This window comes from Macrotis lagotis, chromosome X (assembly GCF_037893015.1).
Source record: "Macrotis lagotis isolate mMagLag1 chromosome X, bilby.v1.9.chrom.fasta, whole genome shotgun sequence".
Taxonomy (NCBI): domain Eukaryota; kingdom Metazoa; phylum Chordata; class Mammalia; order Peramelemorphia; family Peramelidae; genus Macrotis; species Macrotis lagotis.
Genome location: NC_133666.1, coordinates 644,921,268 through 644,944,586, shown reverse-complemented (window position 1 = coordinate 644,944,586; position 23,319 = coordinate 644,921,268). Strand labels below are relative to the sequence as shown.

At 55.8% G+C, this 23,319-nt stretch overlaps 1 protein-coding gene across 1 annotated transcript; it reads right to left on the bottom strand.

Moving 5' to 3' along the window:
* Positions 1 to 7,179: 7,179 nt before the first annotated feature.
* On the bottom strand, positions 7,180 to 21,669 carry MIDN (midnolin). Its single transcript, XM_074204536.1, is given in 8 exon segments — positions 7,180 to 9,714; positions 12,131 to 12,385; positions 13,029 to 13,212; positions 13,907 to 13,987; positions 13,989 to 14,288; positions 18,668 to 18,730; positions 19,704 to 19,791; positions 21,426 to 21,669. Coding segments are annotated over 8 exon segments (1,479 nt in total). The 5' UTR covers positions 21,653 to 21,669; the 3' UTR covers positions 7,180 to 9,433.
* Between the last annotated feature and the right edge of the window lie 1,650 nt (positions 21,670 to 23,319).

Genomic DNA, 23,319 nt, shown 5'->3' with positions numbered 1-23,319 from the left:
GATAATTATCATAATAAGGACAACTATGATGATGAGCATCGTAATAATAATAATAATAATAATAATGATAATACCACCACCACTGCCATTGGCCCTAAAGTTCCCCCTTCTTTGGAGACACTCAGATGTATTATCTGCCTGCCAGCCCTCCCTCCCTCCTCCTCAGACCCGGGTGGATCATCCACTGGGGCTTGGCCATAGAGACAATGAGGCAAAGAAAAAAGCAAGTGTGACCGAGGCCAAAGGGCAGGAATAAATAGAATCCTGGTGTCCTAAGCCGCAGTTGGGGGCCGGGGGTGGGGGAGAGGTTTGCAGGGGGCAGATGGGGCAGCCACACCCAGGACTCAGGAAACTTGGGTTCCGGTTCCAGTTCTAGTTCAGTCCCTGACTCACTGTGTGACCTTGGAAAAGTGACTTCTTGGGCCTCAGTTTCCTCTTCTACAAAATAAGGAGGGATTTTTTTCAGGAAACCTAAGTTTCAGTGCTGGTTTAGCTGCTGAATCACTGCGTAATCTGAGGTGAGGCACTTCCCATCTCTCTGTTTCCTCTTCTCCAAAATGATGGGATAAGAGTCAGCAATCTCTCCAGCACCTTTTAGTTTTAATATTCTCTGGCATGAAAAAAAAATTCTCTGGCATGTGTCCTAAGGCTTTTCTGGAGATATATCAGACATAGGCAAACACACATGTATATAGATGACACACATGCATACATATATGAACACACATATTTACATGTGTGTGCACATGGATGATATATCCTTGCCCACGTCTCTAGGTCTTTTGAGGACTTCATTTTCTTTTTTTCTTTTTTTTTTGGTAAGGCAGTGGGGTTAAGTGACTTGCCCAAGGCCACACAGCTAGGTAATTATTGTCTGAGATCAGATTTGAACTCAGGTCCTCCTGACTCCAGGGCTGGTGTTTGGGGACTCCATTTTCTGATCTGGGGAAGTCACTGTGCCTTTTTGAAGCTTAGTTTTCTTATCTGTAAAATGCTAACAATTACTATGGGGATCAAAAGAGATAAGTACTTTTCAAACCTTAGAGTTTTATATAAATATATAACATATTTATATGTTAACATAAATATAAGTTTATATATACATATATATGTGTGTGTATGTGTGTGTGTGTGTGTGTGTGTGTGTATTTGAGATTTCCCCCACCACATTCTACCTCTTGACATTCTGCATCCTAAGACCCCTCTTAACTGTGACATTCTATGTTCTAGCAAGGAGTATGCTAGAAAATTAATGTTGGTGCAGTGGATAGAGCACCACTCCTGGAGTCAGGAGTACTTGGGTTCAAATCCAGCCTCAGACACTTAGTAATTACCTAGCTGTGGCCTTGGGCAAGTCACTTAACCCCACTGCCTTGCAAAAAAATTTTTTTTAATTTTTTAAAGAAAATTCATATTTAACAACTGGCTTTCTGAAACAAAGGGGGGAACCCAAGAACTCTAAATTTAAGCTGCAGCATTAATATTTTCTCCATCACATTAAGCCTAGGCAATGAACAAAACCCTAAATCCAACCCTGATTTGTAGCATTTGCCCATTTCCAAGGTTCCCTCACCGAGAGTGTAACTAGCAGCTCCCTCCTCTCAATCTGGGCCCCAGCAGAGGCCAGCTTCCAGCCTTCATATTCTAGGTTCCACAGTCTAAGGTCCCTCCCAGCTACAATGTTCTAACCCTGCTGCCTCCACCCTATCCTTAGAGCCTCCCACACAAGCACTACTACTTGCACAGCCTGGGATAATTGAACCTAGGGAGGGGTATGGCAAGAGCTGGTTGAGCGTGGCAGAGGGTTTGGACTCCAGGAGGTTGCACCCCTTAGAAGGACTGGATGGTGCAGCTGCTCCCGGAGGAGGGACCGGTGGGGACAGAGCGGGGCTCTCATTAGCCTTACCAGCTGCTTGGGGGGGGGGTGATCCTCAGACCAGCAGTTTATCTTGTGGTCGTTGCTCCACGGGACCCCTCCCAGGCGGTGGAATGAAGAGCTGGCCTCCAGCCCAAGGGCTGGACCAGAGCATAGAGGAGTTTGAGAGAAGGGAAGAAGGCCACACCTGCCTACAGAAACTTTTACACGCAGACACACAGGTGTATGCATGTGCAAACATACAAAGACCCTCATGCACATCCTCGATGGTACCAAGGATTGTTCTCAGATACCGAAGGACACATGTATAGAAACAGAGGTGTATGCTTGACTTACCCAGATACAAAGCCAGACCCACCCAGAAGCAGCTGTATGTAATGTTAATAAATGTTTATTCAATGGAATCCTTCTAACTCCCCCATCACCACCAGCATCAACAAGCAGGTCAAGACAACGAGTATTTATTTGGCACCTACTGTGTAGAAAGCACTATGATTATAAAGAAAAGCAAAAATACGGTGGCCCCTGGCTCTAAAGAGCTCCTTGCCTAGTACCCTTGCCTTTGATTAATCCAAGGCCCTCACCTAGACAGAACCAATATTCCCCCCAAGCCAAAAAGCACATCTGTAAGAATTTTTTTTAAATGGAGCTTCCAAATGTAACATTGTAATCTAGAAATGCCCCAGTAGATAGATGTAGATGTGGAGAGGAAGTGAGATGAATGAGAAGAGAAAAGGGGACTGGGGCAAGAGTATCACAAAGCCCTGGTCTGGAAGGCAGGTGACCTTTGCCACTTGGGTGCAATGTCTGCCCCCTTGGGTCTGACTCACCTGTGGCAAATTGGGCCTGTCTTGGCCTCAATTTCCCTATCTGTCAGATGAGGTAGTTGGAGTAGATCATCTCTGATGTTCTAAAAGTGTCTCCAGACTTAGACCAATGGTAGAAGCCTTCCCCAACCTCTCCTAACTCTGGTGCCTTCCCTCTGTTAATGATTTCCTATTTATCCTTTATAGAACTTGCTTTTGTATATATTTGTTTGCATGGTGCCCCTCCCCCCATTAGATTTGTGAGCTCCTCAGGGGCAGAGAGCATCTTTTTTCCTTTCCAGTAAATCATAGGTGCTCAATAAATGTTTATCGATTAATTGATTAAACAGAACCAGACTTATTCCAGAGTAGTGGCCAACCCTGAAAGGTCTTAGACCCCCCAGTGAATGCAATGATCAGAGGTGACTGCAGGGAACCGAAGGAGAAACATAGTTTCAACCTCTAAGCAACCACTGGCCTAAAGGTGCAGAAAAAAGACAAGTTCATACCTGAGACAAGGGGTGTTCATCTGTTTTACTCAACATCCATATTGGATATGAAGGGTCACAGAGTCAGGAGGAGTGATAGTGATTTTTTTTTTCAAAAGAACATATATAATTTTTTAAAAATACCCTTCCTAGGGGCAGCTAGGTGGCATAGTAGATTGACCTGTGTGACTTTGGGCAAGCCACTTAACCCCCATTGCCTTGTAAAAACAAAAAACAAAAAAAATGCCATCCCATGTTCCAAGGTCCTCCCCAGCTCTTCAGTGTTCTAAAGACCTTCTCGGCTCTGACATTCCACATTCTAAATGTTCTTTCCAGCTCTGACATTCTAAGATCTGTCCCAGCTCTTGCATGCAGTATTCTGAGGACCCTTCCAGCTCTGACCTTCCATATTCTAATAGTCCTCCCAACTCTGATGCTCTCTGCTCTAAGGGCTCTTCTAGCTCTGACATACCCCCCCCCAGTTCTTGTTTTCGTGTTCTAAAGACTCTCCAGCTCTGACTTTCCATATTCTAATGTTCTGATATTCTCTATTCCAACAGTTTGGGTAAACTAAAGAGGTCCTAAGGCAGTCATAATAATATATGAAAGAAAGGAACTGATAATGTGATTGATAGACTGAATTTAATCTGTCATTTTCCGGGGATTAGAGCAATATTCTGTAAGCATAAATAAATATTTGATGATTTTTTTCTATGTGAAAGGGACCTTAGAACATAGAACATTGAATGCCAGAGCTGTGAGATTCCTTAGAACATAGGTTAGAGGGGGAAGGACCTTAGAACACAGACTGTCAGACCTGGAAAGGGTCTTAGAACAAGGAATGTCAGAGCTGAGAAGGTCATTAGAACACAGGATGTTGGAGCTGGGAGGGTCTTCGGGAAAACAGTGTCGGGGCTGGGAGGTATCCGAGACTTTGGACATAAAATGTCAGTTCACGGTAGAACATAGAACGACAATGTAGGTTACCTTAAAAAGCAAAATATTAGAACTGGAACTTAAAAGACCATCTAATCCACAGTTCTTAACTCAAGCTCTGAACTTGTAAAAAAATATATATATATTTTGCTAATGGTATTTTAATAGAACAGGCTTCCTTTGTAAATTTTTATTTTATTTTATGCATTTAAAAACATGATTCTAGGAATGGTTCTTCTTGGCTTCACCAGACTGCCAAGAGGATTTAGTCATTCCATAAACACTTATTAAGTACCTACTATTTGCTGAGCACTAAGCTCTGGTGATTAAAAAAAAAGAGGCTAAAGAGTCTCTGTCTTCAAGGAACTTCCATTCTACAGTGAAGACAAGAAGTAGAAAAATATGTAAAAATAAACGACCCATAGGACAAATGAAAGCATAATGAAGAGAGAAGGACTAGAATGGAGAGGTTGGGAAAAGCTTCCTGTGGAAGATGGGATTTTCGTTGAGACTTCAAGAAAGTCAAGGAAGCCATGCTGACTGAGAATTGGAGGATCCTATTCAAAGACACTCAGGAGGCCAGCATCACTGGATGGGAGAGTCCATAATGGAGAGCAATGTGTAAGACTGGAAATGTAAGGGAAACTCGGCCACAAAGGTCTTTGAATGCCAAATAGAAGATTTTGTATTTGATCTTGAAGGTGATAGGGAGGCAATACAGAATGTCTATGTGTGTGTTTGTGTGTGTGTGTGTGTGTGTATTGGTGGGAGCAGGGGGTAATGTGACATGGTAGTAAGACATACATTTTAGGAAAATCACTGTGGTGGCTGAATGGAGCATGGTTTGGAGTGAGGAAAGGCTTGAGGCAGGCAGACCCTTCTCTCCCAGCAAGCTATTGCACTAATCCAGGTGTGAGGTCATGAAGGTCTGCACTAGAGAGGTGGCCGTGTCTGAAGAGAGAAGGGGGTGTATTGGAGAGATGCTGCAGAGAGAGGCAAAACCAACAGGCCTTGGGCACAGCTTGTGAAATGGGAGTGTTAGAGAGGGAGGAATCCAGGTTGAGTCAGTTGGAGGATGATATTGCCCTCTACAGTAATAGGGAAGATTGGAGTGGGAGGAGGACTTGGGGGGGTGGGGAATAATGATGTTTGCTAGACAACTAGATGTCTGAATCGCTGAAAAGTAGTTGGAGATGTAAGACAAAGGTGAACAGAGAAGTTGTGGCAGGATAGGGACACGGGAGAATCTGCAGCACCTAGATGGCCATTCCATTCATGGAAGCCAATCAGATGTCCAAGTGAAGCGATATTGAGGGAGAAGAGAGATGAGCCCAGGGACACCTGTGGTGTGATCTACAGGAGAATCCAACCAAGGAGCCTGGGAAGAAGCAGTCGGATAGGTAGGAGAACCAGGTACATCCCAATACGTATCACAAGAGCAGATCAAAGACAAAAGGGTGATCAACAGTGTCAAAACTTCAAGAAAGAGGATTGATCGAGGTCTAAGGAAGCTAAGAAGACGGCCCCTGATCTAATCCAACTCCCATTTTGTAATTGGGGGAAAGTGAAGCTTAGAGACCTGGCAAGGTCAATGGGGAAGTAGTGGCAGAGCCAGGTTTCTGTCTACTGTATCAAGGATTTAAGGGGCATCTCCTTAAGTGGAGCCCCCTAATTGGTCACCCAAAGGTCAGGGCCTCTGAATTCCTACTCAGGGGTGAGAGATGGTATCTGAGCTCCCCGTTGCCCTTCTTCTCCTCAATCCTCTCCAACACCTCAATGCTTCCCCCTACTCCATCTGCGGCAGCTGCCGACATTTCCTGTCCTGTACCAGGAAGGAAGGGGGGGTGGTGACCATGCCTAGCCTGAGGCTCCCCTGTCAGCAACTTCCTGAGCCCTGACCCCAACCCCATCAACTTAGAGCTTGCCTTCCCGGCAAGACTGCCCCTGTACCACCCACACTAAACCCATTTACTTCCAGGACTCTTGGCCAGTTCCTGGTGCTCAGCAGCACCCCCACCTCCACATTCAGAGAAAGTGTGTGAGCCTGTTGGAGGACATCAGACCTCCTTCTCCAACTCCTAACATCTGACTGAAGTCCTCTTCCAGAGTCCAGAAGCTTGTAGTGCCCAACCCTTATTCCCCGCCAAAGCAAAAGGGGCCCATCTTCACCACCCTGGTGCTGCTGCTCTGGGCTGGCTAGCTGACCTAGCCAGGAGAGGAGGCATTAAAGAGGCCATCTCCAAGATTCTGCCCGTGTAAATAATTTGAAGTACTGATGAGGTCTATGAACTTGAGCCATGACTTCCCTGCCAGGAGCCTCTTCCTTATCTATAAAACAGGAATCAGACTTCACTGATTGCCTCATGCTGCTGCTGTGGAAATATTAAATATGCTCCAGGAAGAGTTGTTTTTCATCTCTCTATGCTCAGGTACTCTTTTCCAGTATTCCTCCCAGAGCATCCTCTGTTCTAAGGACCCTTCCAGCTCTGAAGGGGCCCTCCCAGCCCTGACATCCTGTGTTCTAAGGGCCCTCCCAGCCCTGACATCTCGTGTTCTAAGTATCATCCCAGCTCTGACATCCTGTGTTCTCTAAGGACCCTGCCAGGCCTGACATCCTGTGTTCCGTATCCTCCCAGTTCAGACATCTTCAGTTCTAAGGACCCCCCCAGCTCTGCCATCATTAGAACCTTAAGGTTCTAAGGGCCCTCCCAACTCTTTATTTTGAGCCCAGGCCTGACACTTGGCCCTGGGCAGCCCGAAGGCAGGGGTTACCTTCACAAACACTGGGCAGACACCAGAGCCTATAGGCTCAACTGTATTGTAAGTAGAGATAGGTGGTGGTTGGTGGAGTTCAGATCCTCCCCCACTTGAGGATGAAGAGTAAAGCCAGATGGTGCCTCATTGGGACCCAAGGGGAGTTGGACACCTGGGGGTGGCTTCCCCTCGAAGACTTCTTCCAAGAGCTTCCCTGGTATCCCCTTAGTGAGGGTCTCAATCATCTTGTCCTTCTCTCAAGCCTGGCTTGGCCCCCTGAAGCAGCCAACCCAACCCACCCAATCAAGATGACTCAGGGTCGTGTTTCATGGTCTGTTTATTATTTTAAAATCATGGTGGGCGGTGTTCTCCTCTCACTGTCTGGTTCTCACACAGGTAACATGGACAAAGGGAGTGCAGGGGTGAGGGGAAGATGGTGGGGGCCAAAGGCTAGGCCCCAAAACACTAGGGAACACTGGGAAATAATGCTCTGCTCGTGAGCCCCTAGCCCCCATGGGCCAGAGGCCGGTGGCATGGTGTGTGCCTGCTTGTCCCCCCTCCCCCCACCCAGGTACACCTTGCCAGGACAGGGGAGGTTTGTGAAGCAGGCATCCAAGGAATTCAAACAAAAAACAAAACAAACGCCGGACATTTAAATAGAAATCCAAATCTTAAAAAAAGAAAAAAAACACCCCACAATGCTCGAGTTTTGACGTTTTTTCTCACATTGGAAAAAATATTAAGTCTCGAGTCCCTCCCACCCCCCCAAAAAATAATTACAAAGCTACAGGAACACACGGATGCTCACATCTGGACATGAGGTGTAGTCACAAGACCAAGGGGAAGGGAAGAAGGTGGGAGGAAACGATCAGTGAGGTCCTGGCTTTCCCTACTGATGGGGAGGATAAGGGGAAGAAGGGGAAGGGTGGGGGGGGATGGGACACAGATGGTAGAATAGGGGGCAGGGCCCAGACAGCTCAGTCCATCTCCGTAAAAAAGAAACAAGTGATTTAATAAAATAAAATCCATTGAAATGGCCCCGTGGGGAGGGAGATTGGGGGGGAAGAGAAGCCTCTCACCCCAATCCCATGCCCCCAGCCCTGGCATCTATTTGCCCCTGGTAGGGGATGTGGCCACTAGGGCGGCAGCAGCGAGCTCAAGAGGGAGAGGGCTCTGAGTGGGCCCTAGGGGCTGGCCAGGCTGGGAAGAAACAAAGAGTAGGGGGGAAAGGTGGGGCAAGGCCAGGAGGGGCCAGTCCCCTCCCCCAATTGGGGTTAATGCTACAAGGCCATGCCCCTCCCTAGCGTGGGTCAGGGGTGTCTCCCCAGGCCACCTCCTCCCATGGGCAGCTGGTCCCCCTGCCCCCCCAGGGGAGGGGCAAATAGCAAGCTCCCCCCAACACACAGATCAGGTGAGCAAGAAGAGGAGGGGGGGCTGGAAGTCACTCCTTCCTCCCTACTCCTTTCTCTCCCAGGGCCTGAGGAGAGGCTCAGATCTGAAACTGGCTCAGTCAGACAGTCAATTTACTCTATAAATACCCCAGCCCAGGCAGGGGAAGGGGAGAGGAGTTTGGGGACAGGGAAGAAGGCTGGAGATGAAGGTTCAAGGCAGGTGGCCCCCCGGGAGCAAGGCCGAGGTGGGGGGGATGGGAGGGGGAAGGGGCGTCTCTGGCCTCCCTCCTCATCACCTCCTTCTGGGAGGAGCGGGAAGGAAGCCCCGGCCCTTTACCCAGCCACCCACCCCAAGTGGGTAGTACCCTGGAGGAGGAGGAGGAGGAGGAGGAGGTATCAGGGATGGGGCTGAGAGAACTACAAATGGCCCCCAGAAGGGGTCAGTCCCAATGGCCAGAATCTCCAGCGAAAGGGAGTAAAAAACCAAAACAAACTCAAAACCCCCAACCACACAGCAACTAACAGGACACCTGGGGAGCCAGAAAGGACCCAAACTGCGGGGGTCCTCGAGGCCTGGGCCAGTGTGGGCTGTGGTTCTGTTTGGCTTGGTTTAAACCTCGTTTGCTGCCCTGGCCTGGAGGCTGAGTTCTGGAGAGGAAGAATCCCCCCCACCCCCTCCCCAAATCTGTAAAGTGCACTATGAGTCTGTTCAATTAGATATTGTCAACTTAGACCTGAATGGGGTGAGGGGCAGGGGGCAGGGTTTGGGGCAGGGAGGGGTGGGCTGCTGGTGGAGTCTGGTTAGCTCACTCAAACCATCTGGCACAATGCTACATATGTGGAGGGAGGGAAAGGGAAGGGTCAGCCCCAGGATGGGGGGAGCTGGGTTTCCCTGGGTACAGGGGTGGCCCCTGGTGGGATTCTGGCAGGGGGGGGGGAAGGGGGAAAGAGGAAAGAGAGGGAGGAGGCCAGCCAGGAGGACCAGCCACAGTCTGTTGGGGACAGAGAGGGGAGGCTGGGATTCGGAGACAAAGCCTCAGACCCGAGGGAGGCAAACCTCCGGTCTGCCATCCCCACCCCCCTGCCCCTGAGAAATTAAGGGGACACTACTGGGGGCCAGGGGCAAAGACGGGTGGGACAGGTGGACAGAGCCAGCCCTCTGTCCGGGGCCTGGGACAGACCCTAGGCCACCACAAACTCTGACTTGAGGTCGGCCTTGACCTCAGGCTTCCAGAGTGAGTCCTCAAAATCAAGGTCTAGGCCACCAGCGTCACTGGCCCCGCTGCTGCTGCCGCTGCTGCTGCTACTAGTGGCCCGGCCTGCCTTGCGGCCTGAGAGCCAATGGTAGGGGCCCCGGGCGTCCCGCCGGGCCTTCCGTCGAAGGCGCTTCTGCTGCAGGAGCAGCTGGAGACGTTCCACCTTACATCGAGTGGCCCGGTTCTCTGTCTGCCGCAGGCGGTCACCTGGAAATCAAAGGTCCGGATAAACGTGTGTTCAGGAGGAGGCTGCGCTGAGCCACTTCCCTATTCACTCCTACCTGGAAGTCGGGGGGATGGGGGTGTGGGTGGGCAAGCCCGGCTCAGCCTGGGGACTGCCCCCCAGGTGGGGGAGGCTGAGCAAACTGGCCCTCCTGGCCAGGAGGAGCGGGGATCAGACACACAAAACCTCAGTCAACTCTCATGATACAGGAAAGTCAGGGGAGGCTGCTCTTCCCCCTCCACAGAGAACGCTGGAGCTGCCAGGATGTTTCAGTGGTACCCACTTCCTAGCCCAAGGGGACATGGGGTCTGCTGCAGGTGACCTCTACCACCCCAAGCCTAAGTTGGGGACGTGGGTGGTGGAAGAGTTCAGCAGTCCCAGAGGTCGGCTCTATCTCCTGCCCAAGACAGATGGCCAGAGGACCATGAGGCCTCTCCCAGGGCCTGGGACTGACCCCAGGGATTCCTGAAGAAAAGACTGAGGTGGGGGGGGGGGGCGGTGACAGGACATGTCAGGTCAGCACAGGCCTGGCCAGGAATGAATGTCCTGTCTCCAAACCAAGCCTTGGGTGGGAAGGGGGTAGAGAATGTTCAGAATGAATCCCCACCCTGCATACAGCAGATGCTTAATAAATGCTGATTTTGAAAAAACAGTAGCTGGGCTTGCAATAAGAGACATTTAAGCTCTAATTATGTCCCAGCAAATGAATGCCACATTTTCTCAGGGCTTAAATGTCTTTTTTTTTCTTGCAAGGCAATGGGGTTAAGTGGCTTGCCCAAAGGCCACAACAGCTAGGTAATTATTACATGTCTGAGACTGGATTTGAACCCAGGTACTCCTGACTCCAGGGCCAGGTGCTTTATCCACTGCACCACCTAACCACCCCAGGGCTTAAATGTCAATAGGAAGCTTGGGTCAGTTTAGGATTCCTTTTTCAATAAGAACTTTCTGCACACTCTTCAATACAATGGTGGCCCATTGAGGGAAAGCATCCTGTCATTTCAGTAAACCTGTGGTCCCCCAAATTGGGAAACCAGTGGCTCTGACATTCTGGGATCTTAGGGTTTGTTTTTAGTTTGGTTTTTTTTTCTTGACCTCAGGTTCTTAAGATTAAAGGAAAGGTTAAGGAAGTGAAGGGTCTTGCGCACAAAAGACTGGGAAAGAGATTCCAGGTGAGTAAAGAGGAGAGGTGGGATTTGAACGAGCCCTCTGATGACAGAACTGGGGTTCTTGCCATTGTACAATGCTGGCTCCTTCCAACATTCTCTCTTCTAAGGTCTCTCTGAGCTCTGATGGGGGACTATCCCCTTGGAAGGCATCTGAGCTCATGCCATCATTTTATCCTTTTATAGGACTCAATACAACAAGAGGTAAATGCTTACTCTGGACTGGGTGGGCATTGTGGGAGCTGCTGAGGAGGACAGAGGACCCAACTTAACCTAGAACACTCAGTGTTTTAAGGTTGTGTTCCAGGGTCCCTTCCACTTCACCATTCTTTATTCTAAGGGCTCTTCCAACCCTGACATTCTCTTGTGAGCTAAGGAAGGAAGGAATTTGGGGGGGAGGGGGATCCCCTTTAATTCTTCCCTGGTGTAGAACACATCCTGTCTGAGAGAAAGGGCAGATTGTCCCTCTTCCTTCTCTTAATCCAGGCCCCCTCGGATTTCCCCTCCCCCCGCTGCCTCCACCCCCTGCCCCCCTCAATAGGACCTTTGTCTGGCCTGGTGAAGGTGGGGGTGAGGGGGCTGGAATTGGCCTCTCCTCAATCACCCCTGCCAGACACTGACACCCCTCCTCTGCCCCCTCCTCCTTGCACCCAGCCCTATGGGGGGAGAGAAGGAACGGCTAGAAAATTAATATATGCAGATGAATTCTCTTTCCCTACCCATCCCCCATATGAATATGTTCACAGTCCCCTACTGTGATGGGGGGGTGCTGGGGGGAGAAGAAAAGAAAAACGGAGCAGATGGGGGAAGGGGATGAAGGGAGCAGTTTGGGGGGGAGGGGAAGGAAGGAAGGAAGGAGAACCCATTCATAAAAAGCTTGCTAACTTACACTGGGGCCATCTGGCCCCAGGAACCTCATGGTGTTAACCCCTTTGGGGAAGGGGAGAGAAGGGCAGGCCTCATGGGGACTTGTAGCCCTACTCTGAATATTCAGTCCTTTCTAAAGGTCCTGAATGCTGGGAGCTGCCCTAACTAGGGACACTGACCCCCCCAAGTCACCTGACTCCCCCCCCCCAGGCCAGCTGACCCCCCATCCTCTGCCCTTCCCTCTCAGGCCAGCTGTTCTACCCTCTGGCACAGCCCTGGCGGCTCAGAGGAGCCTGGCTGAGGAAGAGGAAGCCCACAGCAGCTTCCTGGAATGGATGGCTATGGAGAGAGGGGTGCTGCGACTCACCGCTGGGCTTGCACATCCGGATCTGGCTCTGGACCACGGAGTGCAGGGGGGACGTCAGCTTCTCGCAAGAGGTAGCTTTGGTGGTGAGCTCAGGGGAGGGCGAGCATTGCGTCTGACATCGGAGCTGGGCCAAGGACTGGGGCATGCCCTGGTAATGCCGGGTGGCGCTCAGGAGGTCATTGAGGATCTGCAGGATGGTGCCAATGTCCCGCCGAGGGCGGCCGCTGCTGTCCTGGCAGTTGGGATGCAATGTGCCTGTGGGGGGAAGGAAGAGATGTGTCAGGATAGAACAAGTCCTTCCCTGGGGCTGGGGAATGAGGATGGCTGGCAGGCAGGGTCTAGGGGTCCGGAGGGGCCCTGGGGTCTTCCTCTACTCTAGGAAGGAATTGGAAAAGATTTCTCCCTGTGATCCTTCTTAGCTTGAAATAGCCAGGGGGTGACGAAAGAGAATTAAAGGGGACGAGGATGGGAGAGTACAAGGCAAATTCAGCTCAGGGACAAAGAGAGAAATGAGTGGTTCTTTGGACATGAGGTCAAAGGAGGAAGACCTGGCATGGGAGGCACCTCCAGTTCCTGCTGATAGCTCAGGGTTTCTCCTTTTTGGGTCCCAATCTTCCCTTGGAGAACGTGAGGTTCCAGGACCCCAGCTGTGCCAGTCTGGGTTCTAAGGACCCTCCTGACTCTAACATTCTGGGTTCAAAGGACCCCCCCAGCTGTGCCATTCTGGGTCCTCAGGGACCCTCCCCACATCCATGTCTTAGGTTTTCTCCCAGTTCTCATTCTCCACCTTCATTTCTTCTTTCTAAGTTCCTATCTCAGGAGGACTGAACAAATGGCTTGGAAACCTCTAGTGTGGGGATTGGGGAAGTCCTATAAACCTCCGGGCTTGGGTCCCTACCAGAGAAGGTCCCTGAGAAGACTCCTGGAGCGTGGTTCACGAAGCTCTCGATGACGGCGCCAGGTTTCCGGGAGCGCGTGCTGGGGGCTGGGCTGTTGCTGGGTGGGGAGCTGGAACCCAAGGAGGAGGAGGTGGAGGAGGAAGAGGAGGGGCTGGTGCTGCTGCTATGAGAGGCACAATCCACCTGGCAAGAGAGAGGAAGGTCAGTTGGGAAAAAGCATAAGTGGCACTCCAGAGGTCACAACCCCCCCATGGCCCACCCCACCAGGACCCATGCTCCCATCTCCCAGGCCCTCTGCCTCCAAAGCACTGCAAGGTCTCCCTACAGCCCTGTCAGGTAGGAAGGATGCAATCCAGTTGTGCCTGTTTCATAGATGGGACAACTGAGGTTCAGAAGAGGGCCCCAGAGTCAATCATCAGCAAGGACTGAAGCTGGGATTGGAGACCAAACCCCACAAGCTGCCTTTGAAGGTGTTGGCTAAAGAGGGAAGGGGAAATAGGAAGAAGCCAGAGCCAGTCTAGTCTGGTAGAGAGAGCCCAGAGGTACAGTCAGAGAACCAGTGTTCAAAAGGCTGGGCTCTACCACTTGCTAGCTGTGGGACCTTGGGTCAGTCAGTTCCCACCTCTGGCCCTCCCTTGCCCCATTTGCAAAATATAGAGGTTGTAGTAGATTTTCCTCTGAGGTCCCTTTCAGCCCTAGAGCCCAAGGCTGGCCCCTATGATTATTGGGGTGACCATGGGATGAGGGGCTGGACTCCAGAAGATGGGGTCTAGACTTGTATGGAGGAATCTAAGCAACCTGGGGGATGGGTCGAACAGTTCCTCTAGAATATCACTCTGCTCCCCACCCCAATTACTGAACCGGGGCCCAAAATCACCTCAGAACAGGAGGAAACTGTGCCACTGTTAACCGTTTGTGTGCTGGCGCCATGGGACCGGAACACGCCGGCCGTGACGGGGGGCTGGGTGGGCAGGGTTGAAATAGGCAGGTGTGCTGGAGGTCGAGGAGGGGCTGGGTGGGCAGGCAGGCATGGGGACACGGGCAGTGGCGGCAGCGGTGAGGCTAGATGACCGGCAGGGGGAAGGGTTGCTGGTTGTGGCCCCCGGATCTCCACGCCCTGTGACCAGGTGTTGTCGATGCTGAAGCTGGGCACCTGCAGCCGCCTGCTGGGCAGCCAATTGTAGCTGAACGAACATCATGTGGTCACCCACCCGTAGGGCCAAGGTGAGAGGGGAGCGGCCCGAGAGGAAGTCGCTGACCTGGGTGAAGAAGGAAGTAGTGGACTGGTGAGAACAGCAGATCTTGGCCTTGCGGGCAGCTGGTGCCCCTCCCTCGAAGCACTGTCCCTTGGACTCTACCCATTGTCCCTGAAATCTTGAGAAAGATCCCCCTGGTTCTCTGTTTTCCCCAGCTATAAAATGAAGAGACTAAGTGGACCCTCCCAATCTTGGCATTCTGTGTACTAAGGGCTCCGTCCGGCTCTGACATCCTGGGTTCTAAAGCCATTCTCCGCTTTGACTTTCTAAGCTTCACAAGGTTCCCACCCAGCTCAGATTTTTAGGGCTCTGTCTGAAGATCAGAAGGATCACTACTATTACAGTTCTGAGGAGACAGAGGGAGATCAGAATGTCCCCTTGGGTTCCTTGCCCTTCCATCCTTCTCCCAGGGCAAGGCGCACCCACCCCCCCAGGGTCAAAGCTCTGAGGCACTCCCAGGCCTAGGCCCCAGTCACCCCAGACCCACCCAAAAGGAAGATAACTAGGCACAGCTGTTCCCCATTGAGGGAGAGAGGTGGGGAGATCCAAGGGCTAAAGTCCAGCCTGGGAAAGTGACTCCCCCCATTCCAATTTTCTTTCCTGACTGTCAGGTTCTCAGATACTGCTTGGGCTGGGGGGCCCTGGGCAAGAATCCCAAGGCTGGGAAGCAGGAGGCCAGGGCCTGCCCCATGCAGGACCATGGTCCTCTGCCCTACTTCCCCAGGAAGCTCTGTGCTCAGCATTCTCTGGTCACTAAAGGTCAGGAGGATTTCTCCACCCCCACCCTCCCACCTCTGCCCTTTGAATAATCAGTCCCAGGTAAGCATTCAGGTAGAATGGAGGAAGGGAAGGCTAAAGGACCCTGGGGTCTGTGGGAAGGGGTCACTATCCCACCGTACAAGAGCAAGCCCTAACCATATCCATATTGCAATACCAGGCCACCAGGGGAGCCTCAATCTAGAAGGCCAGGTGTCCTTTCTACAAATCTCCTGCTTGACCAGGAAAAAAAAAATCCATCCAGGGCAGGGGTGGGGAAAGAAGGAAAGACAGAGCACATTGTTCTCAGAGGTGGGGGTCGCAGGCTCTCTCTGCCCCATCCCCTTCCCCAGCTCCAAAACAGAAGTCGGAGAGGGGATGAAAGTCTGATCTCTCAGTCTACCCTGGCAGCCCCCTCCTCTGACTGCATTTCCATGCCTTGGTGGTGCTCCCCTACCCCATCTACCTGCTGGTTTAGAGACAGTAAGGGACCAAAGATAAGAGAAGCCATTAGAAGCTGTCTCTCCTTCTGCCCTTCCTTCCATCCCAGAATTCCTAAATCCTTTGTCAACCATCTTTTCTGGAAGGAAAGGGACCCACCCGGCCATTTCCCTGGCCCAGAGAGGCTGAAACTGGCCTCTTGGTCCCATCCTGGGAAGCAGGGAACGTTGGGGGGGGGGGGGGCTTGCAGCCAGGAGAGATAGCACAGAGAGGCAGACAAGGGCCCTCTAGATACCACCCCTTTTCCTCTTCCTCCTTCCCAGCTTCCCACCCTGCCCCCTCCCACCCCAACCCTGGCCTTAGAAGCCAATGAGTGGGAGGGAAAATTCTTGGACAAATTCTTCTGTTCTAACCTTTGCTTCCTCAAGATAAATATTTATCTGTCCCAACCCGGCTGAGGGATGGGAGGGGGAAGGGGGAAGAGGGCTGATAATTCTAGACTGGGCTTTGGGGAGAAGTCTAAGGATCACACACACGGGTCCCTCAGCAAAGTCCCTGGGAGCACTGGGAGTGGACAAGCTAGGCAGGGAGTGAGAGGTCTTGTTCCTGAAAGGCCCAGTAGCCTGACCTCCAAGAAAGATAGTCTGAACCCCAGAGACACCTGAGAGATTATCCAACTCCCTGATTTCACAAAAGGGAAACTGAGGCTCACAAAGGGCAAGAGGCTTCTCCAAGGTCACACAGCAGGCGGTGCCATAGCAGGGACAGGGCAACACGCTTCCTTTGCCAATAGTCCCCATCCTGGATCCTGAGCCCCAGGCTGGTCCCGTCCAGGGCCTGAGGGACGGATGCCGGCAGTGGGGGCCAGGGTAGTGTCTCCTCCTAGCATCTGCCTCATCTTCCCCAGAGGCCTGGGGTGGGGGGCGGGGAGCCCTGATTCTCAGAAGTGACAGAGGGGATGACTCAGATCCCAGCCGGCTCCCTCGCCTCCTCTGCCCTCCTTCCTTCCCTCTCTTCTGGGGGTTTGGGCCTCGCGGCTAATCTAGGCTGAGCTCCTGCTCCTCAAATCGCGGCCCCCCCACCCCAGCATTCTTAGCCTCCTATCCCGTCTGCTGCCCCCCACGGGTGCCCCCAGGAGGAGGGAGCGCTGGTTCTACAAAGGGCAGGAAGAGCAGAGGTGAGGCCCTTCTCAGGAACCTCCCTCCCTCCCTCTAGCCTGATCCTTCTCCACCCTCCACCCGCGCCGCACTAACAGGCCTCCAAGCCCATTTCCTCCCACAGGGAGAGATGACACAGTGGCTGTCGGGAAGGCGGCCCTGAGGGAGGCCAGTCATGGGCCCGGGTCCTCCGGCGCCTGGACGCTGGCGCACTCACCCCTCCCACCCCGGCGAAGCTTGACGCAGGCACGGCTGGGCACGGCTGGAGCGGATGTGATGTGGGGCGAGGTTTCCTCCAGAAACCCCCCCTCCCCTCCGCCCCTGCCGCTACCGCTACCACTGCTGCCCTCCCCCTCCACCAGCCAGCGGGAACTGCACCCTGGCCCGGTTCACACACCCCGAGTGTGGTGGGGGGGTGGCCGGAAGTCACCCCTCCCTTTCTCCTCTCCCAAAACACTCCTCCCTCTCTCCACCCCCAAGGCTGGGGTGCTGGGCCTAGGTCTCCTCTTTGTCCCTGGACTGGGAATCCACCTGGCGTGTAACCTGAGCCCTGGAGGCCCCCCCCACACACAGGGGCCCCTCCCAGGCCTGCCATCTCAGGCCTGATTACTTACACCAGGCCTGCTGGCTCTCCCAGGAGGCCCCCGGCAACACGGAGGGAAGCTTCCTCTGCCCCCTCCCCCTAACGTGAAACTATGAGCCCTGGGGGGGGGTGTTAGTGGGGGGGGGGAGAGGAGCCACGGATGGAAGTGGCAGAACGGGTTTACGCCAGCTCTGGGCAAGAACGGCCTTCTCCCTCTCTCTCTTTCTCTCCCACCCACCTCCTCCTCCTCACCCCCTCCTCTCTTCTTCTGCCTTGCCTTCCCCACCCCCAGAGGATTTCTAAGCACTGTGTCAGCCCTTGTCCTCCTCCTCTCTGCCTCCCAGGAGGCTGAAGCCAGGGCCAAGAGGAGAGGGTGGGAGCCCCCCGTTCCAAAACAAACCCCATTTCCCAAAAGAGAGGCCTCGGATCCAGGCAGGCTATGAGGGCAAGGGCACAAAGGGAGCCGGCCAAGAGGGAAAGGCGAGCCTCTGATTACAAAACCCTTTGCTAACATCCTGTCCCTACCTCAAGCCATTTCTGGGCCTGGGCCACCCAGAGAACCACCCAGACACCCAGCCTGGAACTCTGACCTCCTCACATGGTCCCTGCCTTCCTGGCATGGCAGCGGGGGGCTGGATGGCTGAGGAATGTGCCCCCCCAAGCATACAATAAACAAGGTCACAGAAAGGGTTGGGGGGGGAGGAAGGCCTGCTCTTTGCTGACGCACAAACTCTGGGGGTGGAGTCTGTCAGGGAGAGTCAGGGTGGCGGAGAGGGGGAGAGGTGCCCTCCCAGGCTTGGAGGTCCCTCCCTCCTCTTCCTCTCAGGGGAGGGTTTTTTGCTTCACAGAAGTCTAGCAATGAAATCCAGAAGTCAACAGAAGCTAAATTGGGGTGGGAATGGGGGGGATTAGGAGGAGGGGGCCAGACCAGAGATGTGGAAAGGAAGCAGCCCAAATCTTGATCAAGAAGGGGGAAGGGACTTTAGCCTGAGATAGCCTCTAACCCCTAGAAAGAAGGGTGACCCCAAGCCCTAGCCTGGCTGTTGAGGCCAAAGGCAGGGAACAAAAGAAGAGAGGACCAGGCTAGCTGATCATGGAGGGCAAGAATCAATTAGCTCCTTCCAACACTTCTCTAGTCAGCCAAGCCTCCCCTCACCACCCCCACTCCATTGGCCCACACCCCAGGGAAATGCACTTGAGGTCTCACGCTCAGCCCAGTGGGAGGAGAACCTTTGAAGGTCAGAGCTGCTCGGGCAAGGAGGGAGCCCCAGCTCTTCGGGTCAGCAGGTGGGGGAGGTAAAGGCCAGGGTGACCTCAGGGGGGCCCCAGACTGGTGCACGCCAGCACCCATCCATTCTAAGGCTAGAGGGGGTGGCCAAGGGGGGGGAAGGGCTGAGGTTTGCCCGCAAGACCCAGGTAGCGGAAGTGGTCCCCTTCTTCCTTACCTGAGTTTCGGTTAAGCTCTCAAGGGCCTGCATGACGGACTGCTCGGGCCGAGAGGCTTGAGACTGAGAGAGAAGAGAAAGCCAAGGTCACTTGGGGTCCCAGCTGACAAAACCACAGGGGTGGGCTGGGGGGGTAGAAGTGGGAAGTTTCACTTCTTCACTCGGGGGAGGTAGGAAAAAAGACAACCTGAGAGACCGGATACCTGAGACCCAAGTGAGAAGAAATGTAAGGGGCTGAAGGTGAAATCTGGGGGCCAGGCCTTCGGGGCCACAGAGAACCCAGGGGGCCCTCCGGGAGAGGGAAGGGACAGAAACAGATGGGTGGAGGGATGTGTGACTATGTAGAGAGAGAGGGAAAGCCTAGGAGGAGGCTGTCTGTGTGAGAGAGAGAGTGTGTGTGTGTGTGTGTGTGAGAGAGAGAGAGAGAGAGAGAGAAGGTCACAAGCAAAGACTGGGTGACCCAGTACCAGGTGTTACAAAGGACGTTTCTACCCAGGGGTGAGGCAAAATGACACCCTCAGTATCAGTCTATGTGAATGGGGGGGAGGAAGTCACAACTTGGAGCTGAGAGGGACCTCAGAGGCCCTCATTTTACAGATGAGAAAACAGCCCCAAAGTGACTTAGAGAATTCAGTGCAAGAGACTGAATTTGAGGCCCATGCTCCTTCCACAGAAACCCAGGATATGGGGCAGATGGATATCCAGGCAATCACAAAGGTGGGGGGCAGGGACACACAGGGGATCAGAATGGGGAAGGAGATGAGACACAGGGGTGTCAGAAAGGTGGGGTGCAGCAACAGAGAAGCTTGGGAGGTGTGTAAGGGAACATGTAGGAGGTCAGAAGGTATGTGCATGGAGAGTCAGGGAAACAGGAAGAATGAGGGCACAAAGGTAGAGTGGGGGAGACATACTAAGAGGTCAGAAACTAAGGCTTCTGAAGACCCAGAAGGAGGATCTGATGAGGGGGTGTGTAAGGAGAGGGGGCCAGAGGGGAGGGTCCCATCCCCCCCAGTCAAGGTGTGGGAACATCCTTTACCATGAGGCCGGCTTCCACAGTGGGGACGAGCGTCACCTTGCTGCCATCGCCCACACCGAGATCCTGAAGCTTCCCAGAACTGAGGCGTCTGTGCAGGGGGAGGGAGAGAAGAGGAAGAGAGGGGTGAGACTCAGTGAGGTGGTGGAGAGAGACAGCCACTGTAGCAGAAGGACTGGGGGGATGGGGGGAAGACAGAATTGGAAAGCTCCCTTTCACCCCCCACACACACCCCCCTGGCTCTGTTTCACAAGGGCAGGGCCCCAGCTGCTTCCAGAGGCAGGAAGCCCGACTATTATTTAATCCAGACCAGGGTCACTCTGCTCACCCTGCAAGAGCCCACTGTTCTAGGACAAAAACAAGCGTGAACCTCGGCAGCAGCCCCCCTACCCAGCCTCAAGATGCCCCAAAACAGCCTCAGATGTGACCCGGGGCTTTGTGAATGCTCCACCGGCCAATCACAAAACAATCCGCCCAAGGGGGCCTCCTGGGGATCATGCTCCCCACTGTGGGAGAGAAGGGAAACTGAGGCCCGGGAGTGAAGAAGGAATTCACCGCTGCCGGGTGGGCCTGGGGTGGCACCGGGCTTTCCCCTTTGTAAAGGAGCCTGCCACCATCAGGCGGCCTAGTCCTCCCACCCCCCTCCCAGGGAGCTGTCCTTGTGAAAGGGAGAAAAAAGACCAAGGAGGGGGGGCCGAGGAGACCGGCTTTGTGGTCTGACGGGGGCCCCAGCTGCCCCCCACTCCGGCCCACCATTACAGGAGGGTGCCCTGGGGCAGCTGGGGGTGGGGGGGAGGCGATGGCCGCTAGCTACTCCCCCTCCCCAAGATTCCAGGACCGGTCATGACTGTTCTCTGGAGGAGGTGGTAGGCAGTGTCTCTCCTCCCCCCCATTTCCCGGCCACCAACAGGGCTCCCCTGCAGGATCAGCCCAGGGCTGCTCAGACAAAGGAGACCCCCCCCAAGCCCCTCCCCCACCCCCGGCCCGCCAGGCCCCACGGGGAAGGCCCCAGCCCAGCCGGCCCCCCCTCCTCTGCCCCTCCCTCGCCCGCTCCCCCAGGTTATTTAAATAAAGGGGGGGATCGGGGGGAGAAGAGGCTCCCTGAGGCTGCCCGAGCTCCTGCCTCAGAACAAAGGGGGAGGGGGAGGGGAGGGGAGAGGCAAGCGGGGCCCGCCAGCCCGAGGCGGCCCCCGGGGCCCCCTCCCCGCCGGCCCGGGCACCCCGGAAACTTTCTGGCCCGAAAGCTCCGCATTTTCCACGTCTGGCTGTCCGGGCCGGGCCCGGGGCCCGTCCTCGGCGTCTCCTCCTCCCCTCCCGCCCCGAAAACTGCCCCTTCACCCCCGGGAGCCCCGCGGGCGGGAGGCAGGCTTCGGAAGGGGAAGAGGTGAGGGGGTGGGGGCCACGCGCGAGAAGGGCCGGCAGGGGGCCCCGGGGGCTGCAGCCTTTGTGCTGGGGGGGGGCGTGGAGAGGGCACCAACGGGGGGGGGCAGGGAAAGGGGCCTGGAGACGGGGGCGAAGAGGAAAGGGGGGCAGCGCCGCAGACGGGCCCGCGCGGGGGGCAGACACAAGTGGGGGCTCAGGAGACACGAGAGGCAGCCGGGTGGGGGAGGGGCCGCGGAGCCGGCTGAGGCGCCCGGGGCCAGACACGCACACAGACACGCAGGCACACGCACACGCGCGGCGGGGGCCCCGGCGGCCCGGCCTTTGTTCGCCGGCGACACTCACGTCTCCTTGTAGAGCAGCGCCAGGCGCTCCTTGGGCACCTTGAGGCGCTGGGACAGGCGCCGGCGGAGCCCCTCCACCGTCTCCTCGCCGGGCACCGACAGCTCGTAGCGCGCGCCCGTGGTGGTGTTGATGCACAGGTTCATGGGGGGCTCGGCCGCCAGCAGCTCGCAGGGGGCGGCGGGGGCGGCTCCGCGCCGGCAGCTGCGGGCACCGGGCTGCGGCTCCATCGGCGGGCCCGGGGGGCCGCCCGGGGGGGCGGGGAGCGGAGCGGGCGGAGGCGGCCGCTGGGGGCCCCGCGGCCCGGCCGGGCCCTGGCTGCTTCCTGCCGCGACCCGGGCGTCGCCAGGTCCTCGGGGGCGCTCGGCGGCTGGTCCTCCGGCTGGCCCGGCGCGGCCGGCGAGGAGGAGGAGAGGAGGAGGAGCGGCGACCTCGGGGCCGGGGCGCGCAGCGTTTAGAGGGCCGCTGCCCGGGAGCCGGAGGCCGGAGAGCCCGGGCGCGGGGGTGGGGGGATCGGGCGGAGGGAGCGAGCCGAGGTTCCCAGGCGCCTGCTTCCTCCGGCCTCCTCTCCCCTTCTCCCCGCCCCCCTCGCTGTGTCTGTGTCTCTGCCTTCAGCCGAGCCTAGCAACGGGAGCCGCGGCCGCTCGCAGATGCCGCCGCCGCCGCTGCCGCCGCCGCTGCTTCCCGCCGCCGCCGCTCCGAGCTCTGGGGGTGAAAGTAACAAAAAAAAAGTTATAATGTATCAACGTTCTAAAGGGGCTGAGCCCGCCCCCGGCCTCCCCTCCCCTCCCCCAGCGCTCATTCACTACTTACTCTGCCGGGCGCCGCCAGCCAATCGCGGCGCTCCGAACGCCCCGGCGGCCCCCGCCCTCCGCCAATCGCCGCCCGACCGGCTCTCCCCCCCACGTGGCAGCCGGAGCCAACCCCTTCCCCGCCTGTCCGCCAGCGAGCGGCCAATCGGCGGGGCTCCGCCGCCCCTCCCCGCCCCCTCCCCTCGGCGCCCGGCCCCCGCCCCCCGGGCCGGCCCCTCCCCCGAGCCAGCCTCCCCCCCCACGTCTTCCAGCCATTCATAATCTCGGAGCCCCACAACAAAGAGCTCGCTCGGGGAGCGGGGAGCTGCGTGGGGAGGGGGCCCGGGAGGGCGTGCGGGGAATTTTTTTTTTCCTTCCTTCTCTTCCTTGCCCGATTTAGAATCTAATTAAAGGATAAGTCACCGCCGAGGCCCAAAAATAAGCGCGGGGGCGCGCGGCGGCCGACACCCCGGCGCAGGGGGAGAGGGGGAGCCGCCCCCGCCATGCGAGGAAGACGCCGAGGTCCGCGTGGACCACAGGCTCTATTGTTCCCAGCCCCGGGAAGAGATGGCCTCCCTGCGCCCCGCCGCCTGCGTGTGCGCGCGTGTCTGTGTGTGTGTGTGTTCGTGTGTGTATCTGTGTTCGTGTGTCTGTGTGTGTCTGTGTTCGTGTGTCTGTATCTGTATTCGTGTGCATCTCTGTGTGTTCTGTGTGCGCGCGCGTGTGTGTCTTTGTGTATCTGTGTGTGTGTGTGTGTGTGTGTGTGGAGGGGAGATGTCAGCCTGGGCCCGGGCCCCCCACATTTCTCGGCGCTAGCTGAGGGCCGGGCCGCGGGGCCCCGGGGCGGGGGGCCACCAGGGCTCCGAGCCCGTGCCCCCCGCCCCCCGCCTCAGTGACGTGGCCCGGGCGAAGGCTCCCCCACACGCGTCGGGGGGCGGCGCGCTCCCCGCCTCCCTCCCTCCCTCCGCAAACAGCCGCCGCCCCAGGGTGGGGCGAGGGGTGGGGGCGCCTCCAGGGCCTCCCTCACCTCGCGGGGAGCCGGGGGGGGATCCTCAATAGCGGGGCTCCCCGCCCCCCGCCCGCCTGGGAGGCCGTGACGCGCCGCG